At 39.6% G+C, this 22,207-nt stretch overlaps 1 protein-coding gene across 2 annotated transcripts in view; it reads left to right on the forward strand.

The window, feature by feature from the left end:
- Positions 1 to 22,207, forward strand: part of LOC126335353 (arginyl-tRNA--protein transferase 1) — a 147,197-nt gene that overhangs the window by 107,506 nt on the left and 17,484 nt on the right. For both annotated transcript variants that reach the window (XM_049998539.1, XM_049998540.1), the window contains exons 8-9: positions 7,245 to 7,426; positions 19,623 to 19,875. In XM_049998539.1, the coding sequence (XP_049854496.1) occupies positions 7,245 to 7,426; positions 19,623 to 19,875 (435 nt within the window). The remainder of the gene's footprint in view (positions 1 to 7,244; positions 7,427 to 19,622; positions 19,876 to 22,207) is intronic.

Consider the following 22,207-nt stretch of genomic DNA (forward strand, 5'->3'; position numbering starts at 1 on the left):
AATGGCTACATACTAGAACTCAGGTAGACAGAGAAAGTTATGTTGAAGAAAGAAACAAAGCCAAACAGATAATTGCAGCATCCAAGAAGAAATCTTGGGAAGACTTTGGAAACAGGTTGGAGACTATGGGTCAAGCTGCTGGAAAACCATTCTGGAGTGTAATTAGCAGTCTTCGAAAGGAAGGTAAGAAGGAAATGACAAGTATTTTGGACAGGTCAGGAATACTGCTGGTGAATCCTGTGGATGCCTTGGGCAGATGGAGGGAATATTATAAGAGTTGCTCAATGTAGGTGAAAATACAATCAGTAATGTTTCAGATTTCGAGGTAGAATGGGATAGGAATGATGACGGAAATAGGATCACATTTGAGGAAGTGGAGAAAATGGTCAATAGATTGCAGTGCAATAAAGCAGCTGGGGAGGATGAAATTAAGTCGGAACTCATCAAATACAGTGGAATGTCAGGTCTTAAATTGCTACACAGGATAATTGAAATGGCCTGGGAGTCGGGACAGGTTCCATCAGACTGGACAAAAGCAGTAATCACACCAATCTTTAAACATGGAAACAGAAAAGATTGTAACAACTACAGAGGTATCTCTTTAATCAGCGTTGTGGGTAAAATCTTCTCAGGTATTGTTGAAAAGAAAGTGCGAGTATTAGTTGAGGACCAATTGGATGAAAATCAGTGTGGGTTTAGGCCTCTTAGAGGTTGTCAGGACCAGATCTTTAGACTACGGCAAATAACGGAGAAGTGTTATGAGTGGAACAGGGAATTGTAGATCTAGAAAAGGCATATGACCGGGTTCCTAGGAGGAATTTATTGTCTGTTCTACGAGATTATGGAATAGGAGGCAAACTTTTGCAAGCAATTAAAGGTCTTTACATTGATAGTCAGGCAGCAGTTAGAGTTGACGGTAAATTGAGTTCTTGGTTCAGAGTAGTTTCAGGGGTAAGACAAGGCTGCAACCTGTCTCCACTGTTGTTCATATTATTTATGGATCATATGTTGAAAACAATAGACTGGATGGGTGAGATAAAATATGTGAACACAAAATAAGCAGTCTTGCATATGCAGTCTTGCATATGCGGATGACTTAGTTGTGATGGCAGATTCAATTGAAAGTTTGAAAAGTAATATTTCAGAGCTAGATCAGAAATGTAAGGAGTATGGTATGAAGATTAGCATCTCCAAAACTAAAGTAATGACAGTAGGAAAGAAATATAAACGGATTGAGTGCCAAATAGGAGGAACAAAGTTAGAACAGGTGGACAGTTTCAAGTACTTAGGATGCATATTCTCACAGGATGGCAACATAATGAAAGAACTGGAAGCGAGGTGCAGCAAAGCTAATGCAGTGAGCACTCAGCTACGATCTACTCTCTTCTGCAAGAAGGAAGTCAGTACCAAGACTAAGTTATCTGTGCACCGTTCAATCTTTCGACCAATTTTGTTGTATGGGAGTGAAAGCTGGGTGGATTCAAGTTACCTTATCAACAAGGTTGAGGTTACGGATATGAAAGTAGCTAGGATGATTGCAGGTACTAGTAGATGGAAACAATGGCAAGAGTGTGTCCACAATGAGGAAATCAAAGGAAAACTGGGAATGAACTCTATAGATGTAGCAGTCAGGGCGAACAGGCTTAGATGGTGGGATCATGTTACACGCATGGGAGAAGCAAGGTTACCCAAGAGACTCATGGGTTCAGCAGTAGAGGATAGGAGGAGTCGGGGCAGACCAAGGAGAAGGTACCTGGATTCGGTTAAGAATGATTTTGAAGTAATAGGTTTAACATCAGAAGAGGCACCAATGTTAGCACTAAATAGGGGATTGTGGAGGAATTTTATAACGGGGCTATGCTCCAGACTGAACGCTGAAAGGCATAATCAGTCTTAAATGATGATGATGGTGTTTTGCTGCAATCTTATAAATACTTTAGAGAAGACCAGCAAAAGAGAGAGAGGGCAGTAACTCCCCATATCTTCTGTCAATCGTTTTTTGAATAGAGGTTTGATCTCGCCATATTTCAATACATTTGGAAAGCATCCCTGTTCAAAAGATTGATTTATAATAATTGACAGTGGTTGAGAAATAATATCGTACACACACTTGATTACAAATGTGGTTATTTCATCCCACCCAAGTGAGGTTTTGTTTTTTAGAGACAATATTTCCTTTTCCACATCCCCCCCCCCAGTGAACATGGACCTTGCCGTTGGTGAGAAATAATATCGTACACACACTTGATTACAAATGTGGTTATTTCATCCCACCCAAGTGAGGTTTTGTTTTTTAGAGACAATATTTCCTTTTCCACATCCCCCCCCCCGAGTGAACATGGACCTTGCCGTTGGTGGGGAGGCTTGTGTGCATCAGCGATACAGATAGCCGTACCGTAGGTACAACCACAACGGAGGGGTATCTGTTGAGAGGCCAGACAAACGTGTGGTTCCTGAAGAGGGACAGCAGCCTTTTCAGTAGTTGCAAGGGCAACAGTCTGGATGTTTGACTGATCTGGCCTTGTAGCAATAACCAAAACGGCCTTACTGTGCTGGTACTGCGAACGGCTGAAAGCAAGGGGAAACTACGGCCGTAATTTTTCCAGAGGGCATGCAGCTTTACTGTATGATTAAATGATGATGGCGTCCTCCTGGGTAAAATATTCCGGAGGTAAAATAGTCCCCCATTTGGATCTCTGGGCGGGGACTACTCAAGAGGATGTCGTTATCAGGAGAAAGAAAACTGGCGTTCTACGGATCGGAGCGTGGAATGTCAGATCCCTTAATCGGGCAGGTAGGTTAGAAAATTTAAAAAGGGAAATGGATAGGTTAAAGTTAGATATAGTGGGAATTAGTGAAGTTCGGTGGCAGGAGGAACAAGACTTCTGGTCAGATGAATAAACACAAAATCAAATAGGGGTAATGCAGGAGTAGGTTTAATAATGAATAGGAAAATAGGGATGCGGGTAAGCTACTACAAACAGCATAGAGAACGCATTTTGTGGCCAAGATAGATATGAAGCCCACACCTACTACAGTAGTACAAGTTTATATCCCAACTAGCTCTGCAGATGATGAAGAAATTGAAGAAATGTATGATGAGATAAAAGAAATTATTCAGATAGTGAAGGGAGACGAAAATTTAATAGTCATGGGTGACTGGAATTCGAGTGTAGGAAAAAGGAGAGAAGGAAACATAGTAGGTAAATATGGATTGGGGCTAAGAAATGAAAGAGGAAGCCGCCTGGTAGAATTTTGCACAGAGCACAACTTAATCATAGCTAACACTTGGTTTAAGAACCATGAAAGAAGGTTGTATACACGGAAGAACCCTGGAGATAATAACAGGTATCAGATAGATTATAATATGGTAAGAAAGAGATTTAGGAACCAGGTTTTAAATTGTAAGACATCAACAGGGGCAGATGTGGACTCTGGCCACAATCTATTGGTTATGACCTGTAGATTAAAACTGAAGAAATTGCAAAAATGTGGGAAATTAAGGAGATGGGACCTGGATAAACTGAAAGAACCAGAGGTTGTACAGAGTTTCACGGAGAGCATAAGGGAACAATTGACAGGAATGGGGGAAAGAAATACAGTAGAAGAAGAATGGGTAGCTTTGAGGGATGAAGTAGTGAAGGCAGCGGAGGATCAAGTAGGTAAAAAGACGAAGGATAGTAGAAATCCTTGGGTAACAGAAGAAATATTGAATTTAATTGGTGAAAGGAAAAAATATAAAAATGCAGTAAATGAAGCAGGCAAAAAGGAATACAAACGTCTCAAAAATGAGATCGACAGGAAGTGCAAAATGGCTAAGCAGGGATGGCTAGAGGACAAATGTAAGGATATAGAGGCTTATCTGACTAGGGGTAAGATAGATACTGCCTACAGGAAAATTAGAGAGACATTTGGAGATAAGAGAACCACTTGTATGAACATCCAGACCTCAGATGGAAACCCACTTCTAAGCAAAGAAGGGAAAGCAGAAAGGTGGAAGGAGTATATAGAGGGTCTATACAAGGGCGATGTACTTGAGGACAATATTATGGAAATTGAAGAGGATGTAGACGAAGATGAAATGGGAGATATGATATTGCGTGAAGAGTTTGACAGAGCACTGAAAGACCTGAGTCGAAGCAAGGCCCCCGGAGTAGACAACATTCCATTAGAACTACTGACGGCCTTGGGAGAGCCAGTCCTGACAAAACTCTACCATCTGGTGAGCAAGATGTATGAAACAGGTGAAATACCCTCAGACTTCAAGAAGAATATAATAATTCCAATCACAAAGAAAGCAGGTGTTGACAGATGTGAAAATTACCGAACTATCAGTTTAATAAGTCACAGCTGCAAAATACTAACATGAATTCTTTACAGGCGAATGGAAAAACTAGTAGAAGCTGACCTCGGGGAAGATCAGTTTGGATTCCGTAGAAATACTGCAACACGTGAGGCAATACTGACCTTACGACTTACCTTAGAAGAAAGAATAAGGAAAGGCAAACCTATGTTTCTAGCATTTGTAGACTTAGAGAAAGCTTTTGACAATGTTGACCGGAATACTCTCTTTCAAATTCTAAAGGTGGCAGGGGTAAAATACAGGGAGCGAAAGGCTATTTACAATTTGTACAGAAACCAGATGGCAGTTATAAGAGTGGAGGGACATGAAAGGGAAGCAGTGGTTGGGAAGGGAGTAAGACACGGTTGTAGCCTCTCCCCAATGTTATTCAATCTGTATATTGAGCAAACAGTAAAGGAAACAAAAGAAAAGTTCGGAGTTGGTATTAAAATCCATGGAGAAGAAATAAAAACTTTGAAGTTTGCCGATGACATTGTAATTCTGTCAGAGACAGCAAAGGTCTTGGAAGAGCAGTTGAACGGAATGGATAGTGTCTTGAAAGGAGTATATAAGATGAACATCAACAAAAGCAAAACGAGAATCATGGAATGTAGTCGAATTAAGTCGGGTGATGCTGAGGAAATTAGATTAAGAAATGAGACACTTAAGGTAGTAGAGGAGTTTTGGTATTTGGGGAGCAAAATAACTGATGATGGTCGAAGCAGAGAGGATATAAAATGTAGACTGGCAATGGGAAGGAAAGCGTTTCTGAAGAAGAGAAATTTGTTAACATCGAGTATAGATTTAAGTGTCAGAAAGTCGTTTCTGAAAGTATTTGTATGGAGTGTAGCCATGTATGGAAGTGAAACATGGATGATAAATAGTTTGGACAGGAAGAGAATAGAAGCTTTCGAAATATGGTGGTGCTACAGAAGAATGCTGAAGATTAGATGGGTAGATCACATAATTAATGAAGTATTGAATAGGATTCGGGAGAAGAGAAGTTTGTGGCACAACTTGACTAGAAAAAGGGATTGGTTGGTAGGACATGTTCTGAGGCATCAAGGGATCACCAATTTAGCATTGGAGGGCAGTGTGGAGGGTAAAAATCGTTGAGGGAGACCAAAAGATGAATACACTGAGCAGATTCAGAAGGATGTAGGTTGCAGTAGGTACTGGGAGGTAAAGAAGCTTGCACAGGAGAAAGTAGCATGGAGAGCTGCATCAAACCAGTCTCAGGACTGAAGACCACAACAACAACAACAACAACAACATCCCTTTGGGTGATTTTTTCGAATTGTTTAAAAATTTGTGATGCCTTGATAGACTGTCATATCCACATCTGAACTTACTACATTTAGGAAGAATTCATTGAAACAACTTGGCATCTGAACAGCATTTACTATAATTTCATTTTCACATCTAATTTTCAAACTCTCATGAATTTTTACTTTGTCTCTTAATTCAGACTGAACAGCTGACCACACTGCTTTTGTCGTATTTCTGTGTTCTTGTATGAATTTATTATTTGTCATTTTTTTAGCTGCCACTATACCTTTCTTAAATACAGCATTATACTGTTTCACATAAGTAACAAAATCTGGATTTCTGTTTTATTTTAACTCATTGTGGAGCTCTCTCTTTCTGGCAATAGAAATTTTTATTCCTATTGTAATCCTTTTGAGTTTACCATTTACTTTCTTTTGCTTAGATCTACGAGGAAATGATTCATTAAATATCTCTGAGAAACAATTTAAGAATTTGTCATAGTTTATCGAGCTTGAACTATTGTGATCTACAGGCGAGCTTATTATACTTCATTTACTTCAGAATAAATCCATTTTACTTTTACTGAGATCCCTTTTTGTATACACTTCTGGAAGCTTTAGGTTTTTGCTTTGGGGAGCTCAATAAACTGAGCTGAGTAATCTGAAATACCAAAGTCTAAGAGTATTTGTGCTTAATTGCATTGTCAAATTTGTAGTTGATAATAATATTATCAATGCAGGTCACTGATTTGCTGTTTTCCCTAGTGCCTTCAGAAAAGTTTAGCTTGAAACCAGACTTCTGAAGTAAGTCATAACATTTTGTGGTATCATTGCTTTCACTTAAGACATATAAGTTGAAGTCTGCTACTATAACAACTTTTTTCTTACTTTCTTTCTGGAGTTTTTCTAGGAGGCATTCGAATTTGGCTAAGAACACTTTTGTTACCACACATCCAGGAATTCTGTAGATTGCTATAACAAGTGTGTTCAGATCACTTAGTTCTACAGAGCAACTTTCAAACACACTCTCTTCATTTAAATAATTAAAACTGTCTCTTACTTTATAACTTACAGAAGAATTGACAAGAATGCAGGAGCCTCCACGAGATTTGCATATTCTACAAAAGCTAGCAGTACTTTAAAATTATTAATACTTTTATACAATCTTCTGTTAACCATTACAAGCAATGAAAAATAGAAACTTAAACATGGGAATATAATCATCATCATTAGGGGGAGGGGGAGGGGGGGGGGGAGAATTAGCAGAATTCAAAGGACAAAACTGTTTTGCAGCCCCCATTATATCTGTCTCATGGATCATAAAGGCAATTAATCTAAAGACGAGCTACCTAAAGGTACAGTTATGAATTATACCATTCACATTTTTTGCCTAGCACTATATACAGCTCTTTATGACATACTGATCTTATGAAGTACAATAAAGTAGTAGTTGAAAGCTTTTAGTGTATTCAACCTTATAGTTTGGGTTACAGCATTTGATACAGCAGTTCTAAATTTGATCCTATGATTAATTAAGACAAAAAATTTAATTGATAAGCTGTGTGCTAATATTAAGATATGTTTAACATTTTTAATGTTATGATGAAATCTTATTCTGTCATATGTATCAGTAGCCATGGAAACCAGTTGATGGACCACCTCATGGTTATGGCTCCTTCCATCAGCAATATTGGCTTGATGGACGACTTATTGCTGTTGCAGTAATTGACATACTGCCTTACTGTGTATCCTCTGTTTACTTTTATTATGACCCAGAGTTTGGGCATTTATCGTTAGGAACTTATGCTTCTCTCAGGTAAGCTGTAGTGTAAAATTACAATAACTGGATTTACTGGTGTGATTTTATTTTTGTTAAATATGTTTTGCCTATATGGAGTAGGAGCAGAATAATATTATTATTTCTTGGATACTAGTTTTCTAGGTATATTAAGTGTACATTGTATAGAGCTTTTCTCAGTAATCTTGGCAAATGCATAAGTACTCTGACATTTGTGCAGGTTACATACATCATACATAACAAATTTCCTTCCATCTCTGTTGGCCTCATTGTTAATGGGATATTAAAACCCAATGTGTTACCTAAAATCTTTTTCACTTGGTAAATTAAACTTAAGAATGATGAACAAGGAACACGAGATTATATAAATATGAGAGAGACCACCTTTACTTTGTCTGCAATGAAGTTGGTGGTGATTTAAAAATGTTGAAAAAAATCATTTACTGTCTTAACCTCTGAAGTAAACAGCTTCAGCAAACTAGAATTTATATTCAATTTACCAGGTGACCATACGGATGGCACCTAATAAACTATTTGATTTGCCAGAATTGACAATACATTTGGAAACAGTAAAAAAAGAGGGAGACAAAGACCATACCTTGAGAATGAACACCTCCTCTTTGTTTACTGATTTCTGTACAACTGGTTTATTACTTCCTAGAGTACAAATGTCAGAAAGACACAGGTCAGCTGCACATTCAGTTTCGACACCATAGGATATTTAGAAATTAATAAGAATGTTGAACAACTATACATATCACAAAGTACATCCTTGCTGGTCTGGGTTTGATTTAATGCAATACGTATGTATACTAAGGAATTGGAATAAATAGAAAGTAATGACCAAATTACCAGAATTATAGGAGGAAGGGAAGCTGGTAACGAGTTGCAATATTACATCATGAAGTTTCTGTTGGTAGAGCTTCAGATGTGGAGGTCAAAACCTGGCATGCATATCCCATACAGCCGCCAGTAAAGCAGGTCTGTGTTAAATTGAAAATCATTAGTAGTTTCTCCATGTGTTCCATAACTGTTTGTGCAGGTAATGAAAAGGATGCTCCAGTTGCTCTGTAGAACTTTACTGAGTCCACTTCCAGTTTCAGCTTTTTTGTTAAGCCATTCTGATTTAATACCAGTGATCACTTCTAACTACTTCTGCTATTTTGGAGCTGAAAGAGCTAGTGTCCAACACTGTACTAATTTTTCATATAAAAAAACTTGTCTGTCTAACAGAATCTTCAATGATGATTCACATCTGCAGGACATACGTGATGTTTGCACAAGGTGACCTGAGCAGTGAAAGATTGATTGTCAAATTAGTTTATACCTCTTTATAACTTTGGTCCTTAAGTAGTTATGTAAGTATTCCTGTGTCCCTATTCCAACAGAACTGCAGAGAGATGGCACCATTGTTCCAATCTATAAAGACAGCAGGAGTGAACCTGCCTTCTGAGATAGATGAGACAAAAAAAAAATTAAACTTGCGGAAATTGAGGCTCATTTGTAAGGCCGCTACATGCAACTTTTTTAAGAAAAACTGTCATGATGTCCCTTAGCATAAATCATTTCTGGCATGCCACAGCATGTCCAAGGATGAAAAAGCTTCTGAAATCAGTAGCGTGTAATCTTAGGTAATTTCTTAAATAATTGGAAGTGGGATGATAAATGTCCAGAAACCAGACTGCCCAGAAACTGGGAAGACAGATCTTTGGTTCCTCAGGGTCATGATGTGTCTAGTTGTATTATAATTCCTTCAATTAATTGCTAAATTAGCCTATCTCTTTTTAAGATTTCTCAATTAAAACGTGATCAACATTTTATTATGGGTGGTTGGCTTCACAAGGTTCTTTATAATATGTTAGCGCGTGGACTCGGATCCTAACAGTGAAATAGTATTCAGTGTTCTGTTTAATTTGTTACGTACAAACCATGATATAGGAAACAGATTCAACACGTGAAAGCACCTAGTGCTACTGGGAAATCTGTTTTGAGTTTAGCCATCTTTGTGCAGCCAAGGAAAAGCTAGTATTCACTAGTGCATCGACAGCAATGCAGCCCCATTTTTACTTTGCAATGAAACTTTATGCATCATCTTCAACATACCAGTCCGTCAGATTGCACAGAGCCGAAATCTGCTACATCTCTAACAATAACAAAGCGAGATAACTGTGTAGTTTTTTTAAAGCTAATAAGTAAGGGACATCATCGGAACTTTTAAAGGTAGTAAACAAACTGACAGTTTGTATTTGAATGCTTCATGTGGTGATTTCAATCAGACAGTGTCCGCAGTACAATGGAAATCAAGATCAGAAAAGTTAAAGGTTTGCATAGAAAACACTAATTTCTGTTCAGTAGTACACAGATGTTTATAACGGTGATGGTTTTTACTTCAATAGAAGGCAGCAGAATGCACAAGAGTGTTCTTCCAGCATGATTTTTTACTCTACAGCATAGTGTGCATTGATTTGAATCTTCCTGGCAGTTTAAAACTGTGTGTTGGAATGAGTCTCAAACTTGGGACTTTGTCTTCCACAGGCAAGTGCTCTACCAACTAAGCTATCCAACACAACTTACAATCTGCTCTCATGGCTTTACTTCTATTAGTATCCCATCTCTTGCCTTCCAAACTTCACAGAAGCATTACTGCTAGAAAGGAAATTGCGGAGAAATGGTGTTGCTGCAGTCTGGGACACACAGTTTTAATATGCCAGGAAGTTTCAAGAATTTTCGTATTTACAGGACTGCATGCCCAAGTGAAAGATAGTTTATTGCACCAGTTAGTATGTACCTAAAACAGCTTCATTACAAAACTTCATGTATTATGTTTATGATAATCACATGCAAGTCATAAATCGTGGCAACTGTTCCTTTTGTGAGAGAGAAATATTTATGATAAAAATTATTAATTTCATTTATTAATGATTTATTAACAGGATACAAACTATTTTTCGAATACATACAGTTTTCAGTTAGAGTCTGTTTTGCCTACGACACTTCACTTCATGGTTGTTTCCTGCACCAGAGATTTTGTTTTTTCAAACAAAATATGTTTGTCTGTATGATATTTGTGGAAATACTAACTTTAATGCAAGTTACGTTGTGAATATTGCTAGTAGAAGAATAAAGATACTGTGAGATCATCTTCAACTTTTGTAGTTCTATCTTCTTCAGTTGCGTGTAATGTACATATTCCAGGCCACTGATGATGCCTTGCAGAAAATAAAGGCGAAACGTGTATGGCACTAAAATTGTGTTTTATTCAGTTGCTGTCAGATGGTCCACAAGTAAAAATTATCAATATACCATAATACTGTGAGATCAGTATAAAAATCTAAAGAAAACTTTGTGAAAAACATTTATGTGACATCTATCTTTCCCCTTGTCATGTATGCTTCTACAGCCATGCATTTTTGCTCTAGATGTTCCTGCTTAGCCATTTTGCACTTTGTCAGTTTCATTTTATAGTTGCCTGTATTCCTTTTCATCTGCTTCATTTGCTGCATTTTTATATCTTCTTGTTTTGTCAGTTAAAACCAAAATCTCTTGTAGTATCCAAGGGTTTCTTCTAGGTCTTGTGTCTTTGCCAGTTTGATTCTGTGCTGTATTCATGTTTCACCTCCCAAAGCTTCATATTTGTCTTCTATTGCATTCCCCCACCCAACACCTCATGGTTTAGTTAGTCCTTTATTAATGCTCCCTTTGAAACTCTCAACAACATCTGGTTATTTCAATTTATACAAGTCCCGTCTCCTTAATTTCCTGCTTTTCTGCAATTTCATCAGTTTTAATCTTCAGTTCATAATCAATTATGGGTAGAGTCCACTTCTGCCCCAGAAAATGTTTGCAAATGTAAAATCTGGTTTTGAAATGTCTGTCTTGACATTACTCTGTAACTCCTGATCTTTTCCACATGTACAGGATGAACATGAATAAAACCAACAAAGTGCAGGGACAAATTCCTGGCCAGAAATGGGGGAAAACGATGGTTTGAACATGTGTCTGGAAATCCAGAAATTGCTTATGTGTCTACAACAATAACAAATCATCCTGGAACACAGTACAGAGCTGAACTGCATCCATGTCACAAAGTGGCCATCCATAGGATTGCAAGTTATAGGGTGGTGGTGGTGGTGGTTAGTGTTTAACGTCCCGTTGACAACGAGGTCATTAGAGACAGAGCGCAAGCTCGGGTTAGGGAAGTATTGGGAAGGAAATCGGCCCTTTCAAAGGAACCATCCTGAAACGATTTAGGGAAATCACGGAAAACCTAAATCAGGATGGTCGGAGACGGGATTGAACCGTCGTCCTCCCGAAGGCAAGTCCAGTGAGCTAACCACTGCGCCACCTCGCTTGGTGCAAGTTATAGGGATAGTAGCAGTTGTTATGCAGGATACACGTAATCATACTTGGGCTTACACCATGTTGACAAGCCACTTGTCTGGAGCTGGTACTAGGGCTCATCTCAATATCCTGCAGGACCTAGTGCTCCAGATTTGGTGTATGCACAGTCCACCGTATCACTGCACATTTGTCTGTCTGAAAGGACGCAAGGTCACACAAATGACCAAAAAAGGCTTGAAATGATGTGCGATATACAGGGTAAGCACAAAGTCTTGCGCTGATTATAAAAATTTATAACAGAATAACCATTTGAAATAATAGTTATATTTGACACCGCTATGTAGGTTAGTGTTACTAGTTGTTGTGACCAATAGATGGCGCTAGTGCTCCACAACCTCGACGCGGTCTGTTAGGTCGCGTTAGTTGCTGGTGAAGTGGCATCGAAACAGGAGAAAGTGTAATGTGTCCTTTGGTTTCATGAAACAAAATCGCCCATCAGTGTTCAGCGTAAATTCCAGGGATGCAGCCCTCCTGATGTTAAATCAAATAAGTGATGGTATGCAAAGTTTAAAGAAACAGGCTGCGTTGAAGGTCGTCCTCAAAATGGCAGACCACTTGTGAGTGATGCAACTGTTGATCGTGTTCGGCAATCATTTCAATGGAGTCCATCTAAATCAACTCATCAAGCATCACATGAACTTTAAATACCCCAAGCAAGTGTGGTGATGATTCTTCATGAAAGGGTTAGGTTTCATGCTTACAAAGTGCAAATCCTGCAGACCTTGTAACTGAATGATTTGCTGACACGTGCCGAATTTGCAACTGAGATTCTCAACAGGATTGATGGTGCAAACGATTACTTAAATCACATATGCTTTATCAATGAATCTACCTTTCATGTCAGTGGAAAAGTAAATAGGCATAATGTCCATATATGGGGTTCAGAGTCTCCACGTGCCACTGTACAGTTACAGCAAGACAGCAAAAAACTGAATGTTTGGTGGGGCCTCTTGCATAAAAAGGTTTTTGGACCGTTTTTCTTCACGGAGAAATCCATTACTGCTATCATTTACTTAGACTTTTGCAACAGTTCACTGCTTCACTGTTAGAAGAATATCAACCATGGATAATTTTCCATCAAGATGGAGCACCTCCCCCAATGGGCTTTAATAGTGCATGATTTCCTGGATGAAACATTCTTGGATTGGAAGGAATGGTCCAACACCCTGGCCACCCCACTCTCCAGACATTACACCTCTTCACTTTTTTGTCTGGGGCTATATCAAGGTCAGAGTCTTCATCACACCAGTTGCTGACATCAACAAACTGAAGGCTAGGACACAAGCTGCCGTGGGTACTGTGACACAACACATGTTACAAAACACCTGGCGGGAACTGGAATACCGCCTTAACATTCTCCAAGCTACCAAGAGAACACATTGAGGTTTACTAACATAAGTGGTCTTAAAAAAAAATTAGTAACACTAACCTACATAACGGCATCAAATGTAAACTATTATGTCAAACTGTTGTTCTGTAATAAATTATTATAATCAGGTAATCAGGGCAAGACTTTGTGCTCGTCCTGTAGTTGGTGTCTATGAGGGCACTTATTTTGGTATAGATGTATTTCCTCTTGACCATTTCCATCTGCTTGGCCACATGCAGACACCATCTTGGCTTATTCCCGACATGAATAGCAGATCATTCTGCTGATTCCAATACCCATTGGTATTTTTTGTGATCTCTCAAAGGCCTTTGATTGTGTAAATCATGGAATTCTTTTAGATAAGCTAAATCATTATGGTTTGAGTGGGGCAGTGCACAAATGGTTTAATTCATACTTAACTGGAAGAATGCAGAAAGTTGAAATAAGTGGTTCGTGTAATGTTAAAACAACAGCTGATTCCTCAAACTGGGGTGCTATCAAGCTCGGGGTCCCACAGGGTTCGGTCTTAGGTCCTTTACTGTTCTTGATATACATTAATGACTTACCATTCCACATTGATGAAGATGCAAAGTTAGTTCTTTTTGCTGATGATAAAAGTATAGTAATAACATCCAAAAACCAAGAACTAAGTGATGTAATTGTAAATGATGTTTTTCACAAAATTATTAAGTGGTTCTCAGCAAACGGACTCCTTTAAATTTTGATAAAACACAGTATATACAGTTCCGTAAAGTAAATGGCACAACTCCAGTAATAAATATAGATTTTGAACAGAAGTCTGTAGCTAAGGTAGAATTTTCAAAATTTTTAGGTGTGTCCATTGATGAGAGGTTAAACTGGAAGCAACACATTGATGGTCTGCTGAAACGTCTGAGTTCGGCTATGTATGCTATTAGGGTTATTGCAAATTTTGGTGATAAGAATCTCAGTAAATTAGCTTACTATGCCTACTTTCATTCACTGCTTTCATATGGTATCATATTCTGGGGTAATTCATCGTTGAGTAGAAAAGTATTCATTGCTCAAAAACGTGTAATCAGAATAATTGCTGGAGTCCACCCACGGTCATCCTGCAGACATCTATTTAAGGATATAGGGATCCTCACAGTAACCTCACAGTATATATATTCCCTTATGAAATTTGTTGATAATAATCCAACTCAATTCAAAAGTAATAGCAGTGTGCATACCTATAACACCAGGAGAAAGGATGATCTTCACTATGCAGGGTTAAATCTGACTTTGGCACAGAAAGGGGTAAATTATGCTGCCACAAAAGTCTTTGGGCACCTACCAAACAGCATCAAAAGCCTGACAGATAGCCAACTAACATTTAAAAATAAATTAAAAGAATTTCTAGATGACAACTCCTTCTACTCATTGGCCGAATTTTTAGATAGTAGGGGGGGGGGGGGGAGAAAAAAAAACCTTAATCATTAGTGTCATGCAATATTTTGTGTAATGTAATTTCTTGTACAGACATCTTTTATTAACCTGACACGTTCCACATCATTACGAAGTGTCGTATTCATGATCTATGGAACAAGTATTAATCTAATCTAATCTAATCTAATCAAGATGCTGCATCAATCACACAGTCTGCAACACACAAGGAACACATGGCACTTGGTTCATTCAGTCAGCACCTTCTACCCTGGCAATGATGCATTTCTGGACACATGTTCATAGGATCTTTTTTCCTCTCTTTTCAGTCAGGAATCTGTCCCTGCAGTTTCTCAGTTTTATTAATGTTCGCCCTGTATAATTTTCTTTTGTGCTTCTTAAACAAAGTGTTAGTAATAATTAAATTAAGTAATGTGGATAATTCTACTAAGCAGCTTTCCCTTTTATTCCCCCCTGATGTTCTACTATTTTTCCTTCTCTTCCTTTTTCTGTTATCAAATTCTAGCCCCCCCCCCCCCCCCATTACAAGTAAATTTTTGTCTGCTATATCTATCTGAATAATCATAGTCTACTGTACAAATTCACGGCCATTTATAATGTTCCAGAAAGCTGAAGGAAAACTTTAGACACACACACACACACACACACACACACACACACACACACACACCTGCCAACCGTTAACAACATAATGTTTGTCGTGATGAGTTTCCAGGAACTGTCTCCACAGTTTGTCTGCTACTTATTGAGGGACACACTGTTGAGTGAAAACATTATGACCACTGCCCTTCACAAGATTAATGTCATGTTGAGGTATTGTGAGCACTTAGCACAATAAGGAAAGTGTATAAGCTGAACAGAGACAAATGGAGGATCGTTCTAGCCATGATTTGAGCTATAAATGGTGAAATCCAAGGACTTTAAATTTTATGACAAAGGGCATCTGGGAGCAAACATCTTGGAAATGACAAAGCCGTTCAGCTGTTTACTTGCTGCTGTTGTGAGCATTGATGGAAATTGGCTGAAGATCGGTGAAACCAAGAGTAAGCAACAAGGTGTTTGATGTCCTTGCCTTATTAGAGAATGTTGAGGTCAGGTGCTTGCCCATTCAGTAAAGCTGGATAAGCTGATACAGACACAGGTATTTTGAAGCAAAATGTTCAGTGAATATTGCTGAACATTGGGCTCAATAGCAGACAATAGCATTCTGTTCTCATGTTGACCTAGCATCATTGTCAATTAAGATTGCAGTGAGCACACAATCTTGGAGATTGATTTATGAAAATGTATTGGATGAGTAATATTTTTTGTTATATCAGGTCGATGCTCTTGTGTGGATACATTATGACACAGGCAAAAGAGCTGCTTGAAACAAGCACCATGCCAGAGGCGTAGGCCAGTGGAGTAATATTATGCTGTGCAGGACATTCATCAAGGCTTCCATGGTACCTGTGATAGTAATCAAAGACACAATCACAGCTATGGGCAATATTAATATAAATTTGGATCACCTGCATCACTTTAAGGTTTATGTCATTCTTCCAGCAGGATAGCTGTCTAAATCTACATCCACATCCGTCAATGTCAAAAGCCAGAATCATGCTACAATGATTTGAGAAACATGATAGTGAAATCGTATTGATGTCTTGGCCACCAAATTTGCCTGATTTGAATCCAATGGGAAACATCTGGAATGCTATTAGGTGCCAGCTACACTTTCACAAAGCATCAGCCCATAATTTACAGGAATTTTCAGGCCTGTGCATACACTATGTGATCAAAAGTATCCAGACACCTGGCTGAAAGTGTCTTACAAGTTCATGGTGCCCTCCATTGGTAATGCTGGAATTCAAAATGGTGTTTGGCCCACCCTTATCCTCAATGACAGCAGGCATACGTTCAGTCAGGTGCTGGAGGGTTTCTTGGGGAATGGCTTCACGGAGTGCTGCACTGAGGACAGGTATCGATGTTTGTCAGTGAGACCCAACATGAAGTCGGTGTTCCAAAACATCCCAAAGGTGTTCTATAGGATTCAGGTCAGGAACTCTGTGCAGGCCAGTCCATTACAGGGATGTTATTGTCATGTAACCACTCTGCCGCAGGCCGTGCATTATGAACAGGTGCTCGATCATGTTGAAAGATGCAGTCGTCGTCCCTGAATTGCTCTTCAACAGTGGGAAGCAAGAAGGTGCTTAAAACATCAATGTAGGCCTGTGCTGTGATAGTGCCATACAAAGCAACAAGGGGTGCAAGCCCCCTCCATGAAAAACACGACCACACCATATCACCACCGCCTCCGAATTTTACTGTTGGTGCTACACACACTGGCAGATGATGTTACTGGGCATTCACCATACCCAGACCCTGCGATTGGATCACAGCATTGTGTACCATGATTCTTCTCTCCACACAACATTTTTCCACTGTTTAATTTTCCATTGTTTATGCTCCTTAAACCAAGCGAGATGTTGTTTGGCATTTATCGGTATGATGTGTTGCTTATGAGCAGCTGCTTGACTGTGAAATCCAAATTTTCTCACCTTCCACCTAACTGTCATAGTACGTGCAGTTTGGAATTCCTGTGTGATGGACTGGTTAAATGTCTGCCTGTTACACATTATAACCCTCTTCAACTGTCGGTGTTCTCTGTCAGTCAACATGCTTTTGTGCTGTACATGTCCCTTCACATTTCCACTTCACTATCACATCGGAAACAGTGGACCTATGGACGTTTAGAAGTGTGCAAATCTCACTTACAGATGTATGACACAAGTGACACCCAATCACCTGACCACATTCAAAGTCTGTGAGTTCTGCAGAGTGCCCCATTCTGCTCTCTCACGATATCTGACTACTGAGGTCACTAATACACAGTACCTGGCAGTAGGTGGTAGCACAATGCATCTGATATGAAAATTTTGGGGGTGTCCGGACACTTTTGATTACATAGTGTAGATACACTCCTGGAAATTGAAATGAGAACACCGTGAATTCATTGTCCCAGGAAGGGGAAACTTTATTGACACATTCCTGGGGTCAGATACATCACATGATCACACTGACAGAACCACAGGCACATAGACACAGGCAACAGAGCATGCACAATTTCGGCACTAGTACAGTGTATATCCACCTTTCGCAGCAATGCAGGCTGCTATTCTCCCATGGAGACGATCATAGAGATGCTGGATGTAGTCCTGTGGAACAGCTTGCCATGCCATTTCCACCTGGCGCCTCAGTTGGACCAGCGTTCGTGCTGGACGTGCAGACCGCGTGAGACGACGCTTCATCCAGTCCCAAACATGCTCAATGGGGGACAGATCCGGAGATCTTGCTGGCCAGGGTAGTTGACTTACACCTTCTAGAGCACGTTGGGTGGCACAGGATACATGCGGACGTGCATTGTCCTGTTGGAACAGCAAGTTCCCTTGCCGGTCTAGGAATGGTAGAACGATGGGTTCGATGACGGTTTGGATGTACCGTGCACTATTCAGTGTCCCCTCGACGATCACCAGAGGTGTACGGCCAGTGTAGGAGATCGCTCCCCACACCATGATGCCGGGTGTTGGCCCTGTGTGCCTCGGTCGTATGCAGTCCTGATTGTGGCGCTCACCTGCACGGCGCCAAACACGCATACGACCATCATTGGCACCAAGGCAGAAGCGACTCTCATCGCTGAAGACGACACGTCTCCATTCGTCCCTCCATTCACGCCTGTCGCGACACTACTGGAGGTGGGCTGCACGATGTTGGGGCATGAGCGGAAGACGGCCTAACGGTGTGTGGGACCGTAGCCCAGCTTCATGGAGACGGTTGCGAATGGTCCTCGCCGATACCCCAAGAGCAACAGTGTCCCTAATTTGCTGGGAAGTGGTGGTGCGGTCCCCTACGGCACTGCGTAGGATCCTACGGTCTTGGCGTGCACCCGTGCGTCGCTGCGGTCCGGTCCCAGGTCGACGGGCACATGCACCTTCCGCCGACCACTGGCGACAACATCGATGTACTGTGGAGACCTCACGCCCCACGTGTTGAGCAATTCGGCGGTACGTCCACCCGGCCTCCCGCATGCCCACTATACGCCCTCGCTCAAAGTCCGTCAACTGCACATACGGTTCACGTCCACGCTGTCGCGGCATGCTACCAGTGTTAAAGACTGCGATGGAGCTCCGTATGCCACGGCAAACTGGCTGACACTGACGGCGACAGTGCACAAATGCTGCGCAGCTAGCGCCATTCGACGGCCAACACCGTGGTTCCTAGTGTGTCCGCTGTGCCGTGCGTGTGATCATTGCTTGTACAGCCCTCTCGCAGTGTCCGGAGCAAGTATGGTGGGTCTGACACACCGGTGTCAATGTGTTCTTTTTTCCATTTCCAGGAGTGTATATTGCACTATGTTCCACCAGAAATGTACAAAATACCTTTCAGATTCATGTCACAAAGAATCGCTGCAGTATCGCGCTCCGAAGGTGGACCAACCAGGTGAACACAGTGTTTTAGCTTGTCAGTTTGGATAACCTTGTCTATGAACATGCCCTTCTACTTCCCCAACTTACTCTGGAACATAACACTATTCTGAAGCATTAATTTCTGTCTTCACATGATAAATAAGATTATAAAATTAATGTCTCAAACACAGGCACATCAGTTTTTTAATAGTTTCATACTTAAGGGAAAAGTTGTGAAGGAAAATAAGTTAGTAAGTTAATCCTTTTCTTTGGGATAGACCACTCATTACATTTTGAGATTAACTCTTCAGTACTACAGATTTTTGTACATGTGTGATATGTAGCAAGTAGGAGCAGGGAGAGGAGGAGAAGAGGTGTGCAGCAGAGCTGATATGGTCATTTTTTTAAGACTGAAGTAATAATGTGCATCAGTTAAGAGGTCCTAATCAAAAACAAAACATATGTTTTGTTAAATGTGCCTGCACAGTTTATTTTGAATTTATTTCTATTGCCCCTAAGAAAATGTATTGTTATGGTAAAAGTCTATCCTAATTTTTACTGTGTTTTGTTACAGAGAGATTGCATTGGTAAGGTCTTTACATACACACAGCTCAGCACTGAAGTATTATTATATGGGTTTTTACATCCATACTTGTCCAAAAATGCGATACAAAGCTAGATACAACCCATCATTTCTGCTGTGTCCAGAGACATATACTTGGCATCCTATAGAACAGTGCCAAAGAAAGCTAGATGTCAGTCGATATAGCCGTTTTGAAGAAAACTCTTCAGTGCTGGATGAAGATGGTCAAATCAACATAAATGAGGTACGTGAAAATCAACTTTCAAATACTGTGTAGAGAATGAAGGGTTGCCCCTAGACTCCTATTCAGGAGATATGTGATTCAAATCTCCATCTGGTCTTCCCCTGCAATTTCCTTAAAATACTTCAGCCAAATGTCAGAATGGTCCCATACAGAATGCACAGCCAGTTTCATTCTTCTTTCAGAGCCTAAAGTGTCACAAAACAGATGTAGGTGCCATGTACGTACATTGTAGGGACTACCACTTTTGTACCGCATGTTAAGTATGTCCAGTATGTTCTGCAATGACATTTCACTAATTGAAGGAGTCTGCAGAAAAAAGTTTGAAGCTACAATGCAGTTAAGATTGGAATGCTCAATTTACCTTCTGTTTTTCTGAAAACACTATATGCTAGTAACCCGTAGTTTGATATGTACCTCTGGAAAGTGCATTCTAATATATAGATTGTGTTATGTTATTATTTTTATACTCTTGCATTTGAATTTAATCAAACATATAACATAAAATACCTCAAGAAACATTTTTATGGATTAGTACATTCTTCCACTGGCGCCTTCAGTCCTGCATACCATGTTTATTGGTGAAGTGCACTTCACATTAGGATGGATACTTCAGCAACAGGTGTAGCCAAGTTTCATTCAATATTCATCAAACTTCACCAGCAAAGATTTAACCTTGGCATCTAGTCTTATAGTATTGTTGATGACGTGTTGGACCTTGTAATACCATTTAAATGAAGGAGTATATCTGGATCCTTTCGTAACATGCTTTGCTTCTCTTAAGCGTGTATATTCCTTGTCACGCAAAGGACTGTGTGGTTCCTGCCATACTTCAGACTACTTGTATGAGCACATCCAGAAAATATGTGTGGTAAGTAATGGGTTAGGTAATCAGAATTTGTTGCATGGCTAGTGCAGTAACCTAATACGATGACCTAAATTTCTTTATGAAGCTATTTATTTCAGAAAGGAATAAAAAATGATGAATCTGAAAACAGTGGCAGGTTCGACCAAATACTTTAAAAAATTAAAACTACGTTCTCTTTGCAGGATCTATCATTTCTCAGAGTTTATTGCGTGGTCATTTACACACCATGTACAATAAAAGGCAAAAAAGGATGTTCAGTGACTTCTCCTTTTCATCCACTACATATAGTTAGCCATTGAAATCTCAAGGTTTATTGATTAATTTAAGTAACTCACAAATTGATATTGATAATGTGTGCAAATTTCCATAACAATAAAGATCAGAAGTGGAGGAAAGACCTCAGTTGACAATTTCTCAGTAACTCTGGAAGATGCATCACTGTTTCTTTATTTATTGTGGAGGATTGTGTACAAACATCATAAAAGAAATGGATTTCTTCCTATTTGGGGGAAGGGGGGTTAGTGATTTAGCTGAATTTATCAAAATTTTTTGACATGTAACGCTTCCAGTACAGTATTTCAAGGAATAACAGCTTGTAATATTAGCTGTCACACATAATATGAATGGAACACTTATCAGGACTGAAGACGTCACTGGTGCTGAATTCAGCTCTGTTGAGGTCCAATTTTCCTCATCATCACTGTGTAATAGAGAAACTATATGTTTCATACTCTCAGCCATTCTGTTCTGAAGTTTTCAGTTAATTCCAAGCAGTTGCAAACCACATTTTTACTTACCATGGAACAGCTTTTTGTGATGTAAAATGAAGCATTGACGGTGGGCATATGGTGTAGAGTGACACCCGTAGAACAGCAGAAAGGGATCATTTGACCTGTAATGGGATTTGAATTAAAAGTCCACTACATAGTTAAAGTAAAATCTATATTTTTTTTTATAAATTTGTACAAGATGCTAACCAAAAGTTCCCACAATTCATCAATAAAGAAAATTACTGTTTATCTGTGTCTAATTCTTCACTATATCCTTCAAAACAGTCTCCTTAGGAGTGTATACACCACTTTCAGTGGTTTTTCCACAAAAGCAAAGCTCCCTGGAACACATTATTAATGAGCCTGTTTAGTACTACTTGTGATTCTGTTTGAATCTCCTAATTTTTGGGAAATCCTTGGCATTTTAACTTGAGGTTCATCATGGGGAATAAATGAAATTCTGTCAGTGCCATTTTAGGTAGGTATGGAGGATGTGGAACAATTATCATGTACAAAATTATTGTTGCTTTTGTGGCCACTTGTTGACAAATTGCTTGTTGGCTTCTATCTTTGTTTCTGCAGACAGTTGACATTTGCCTGATTTTTCTTATTGCTCCAGCATTATCAAAGCTCCACTCTCCATTGCTGGTGGTGGACTGCAGTCCATCACCAAAAGTGAAGGGTGAAACTTTGAAAA

Source organism: Schistocerca gregaria, chromosome 2 (genome assembly GCF_023897955.1).
Source record: "Schistocerca gregaria isolate iqSchGreg1 chromosome 2, iqSchGreg1.2, whole genome shotgun sequence".
In the NCBI taxonomy this organism is placed as follows: domain Eukaryota; kingdom Metazoa; phylum Arthropoda; class Insecta; order Orthoptera; family Acrididae; genus Schistocerca; species Schistocerca gregaria.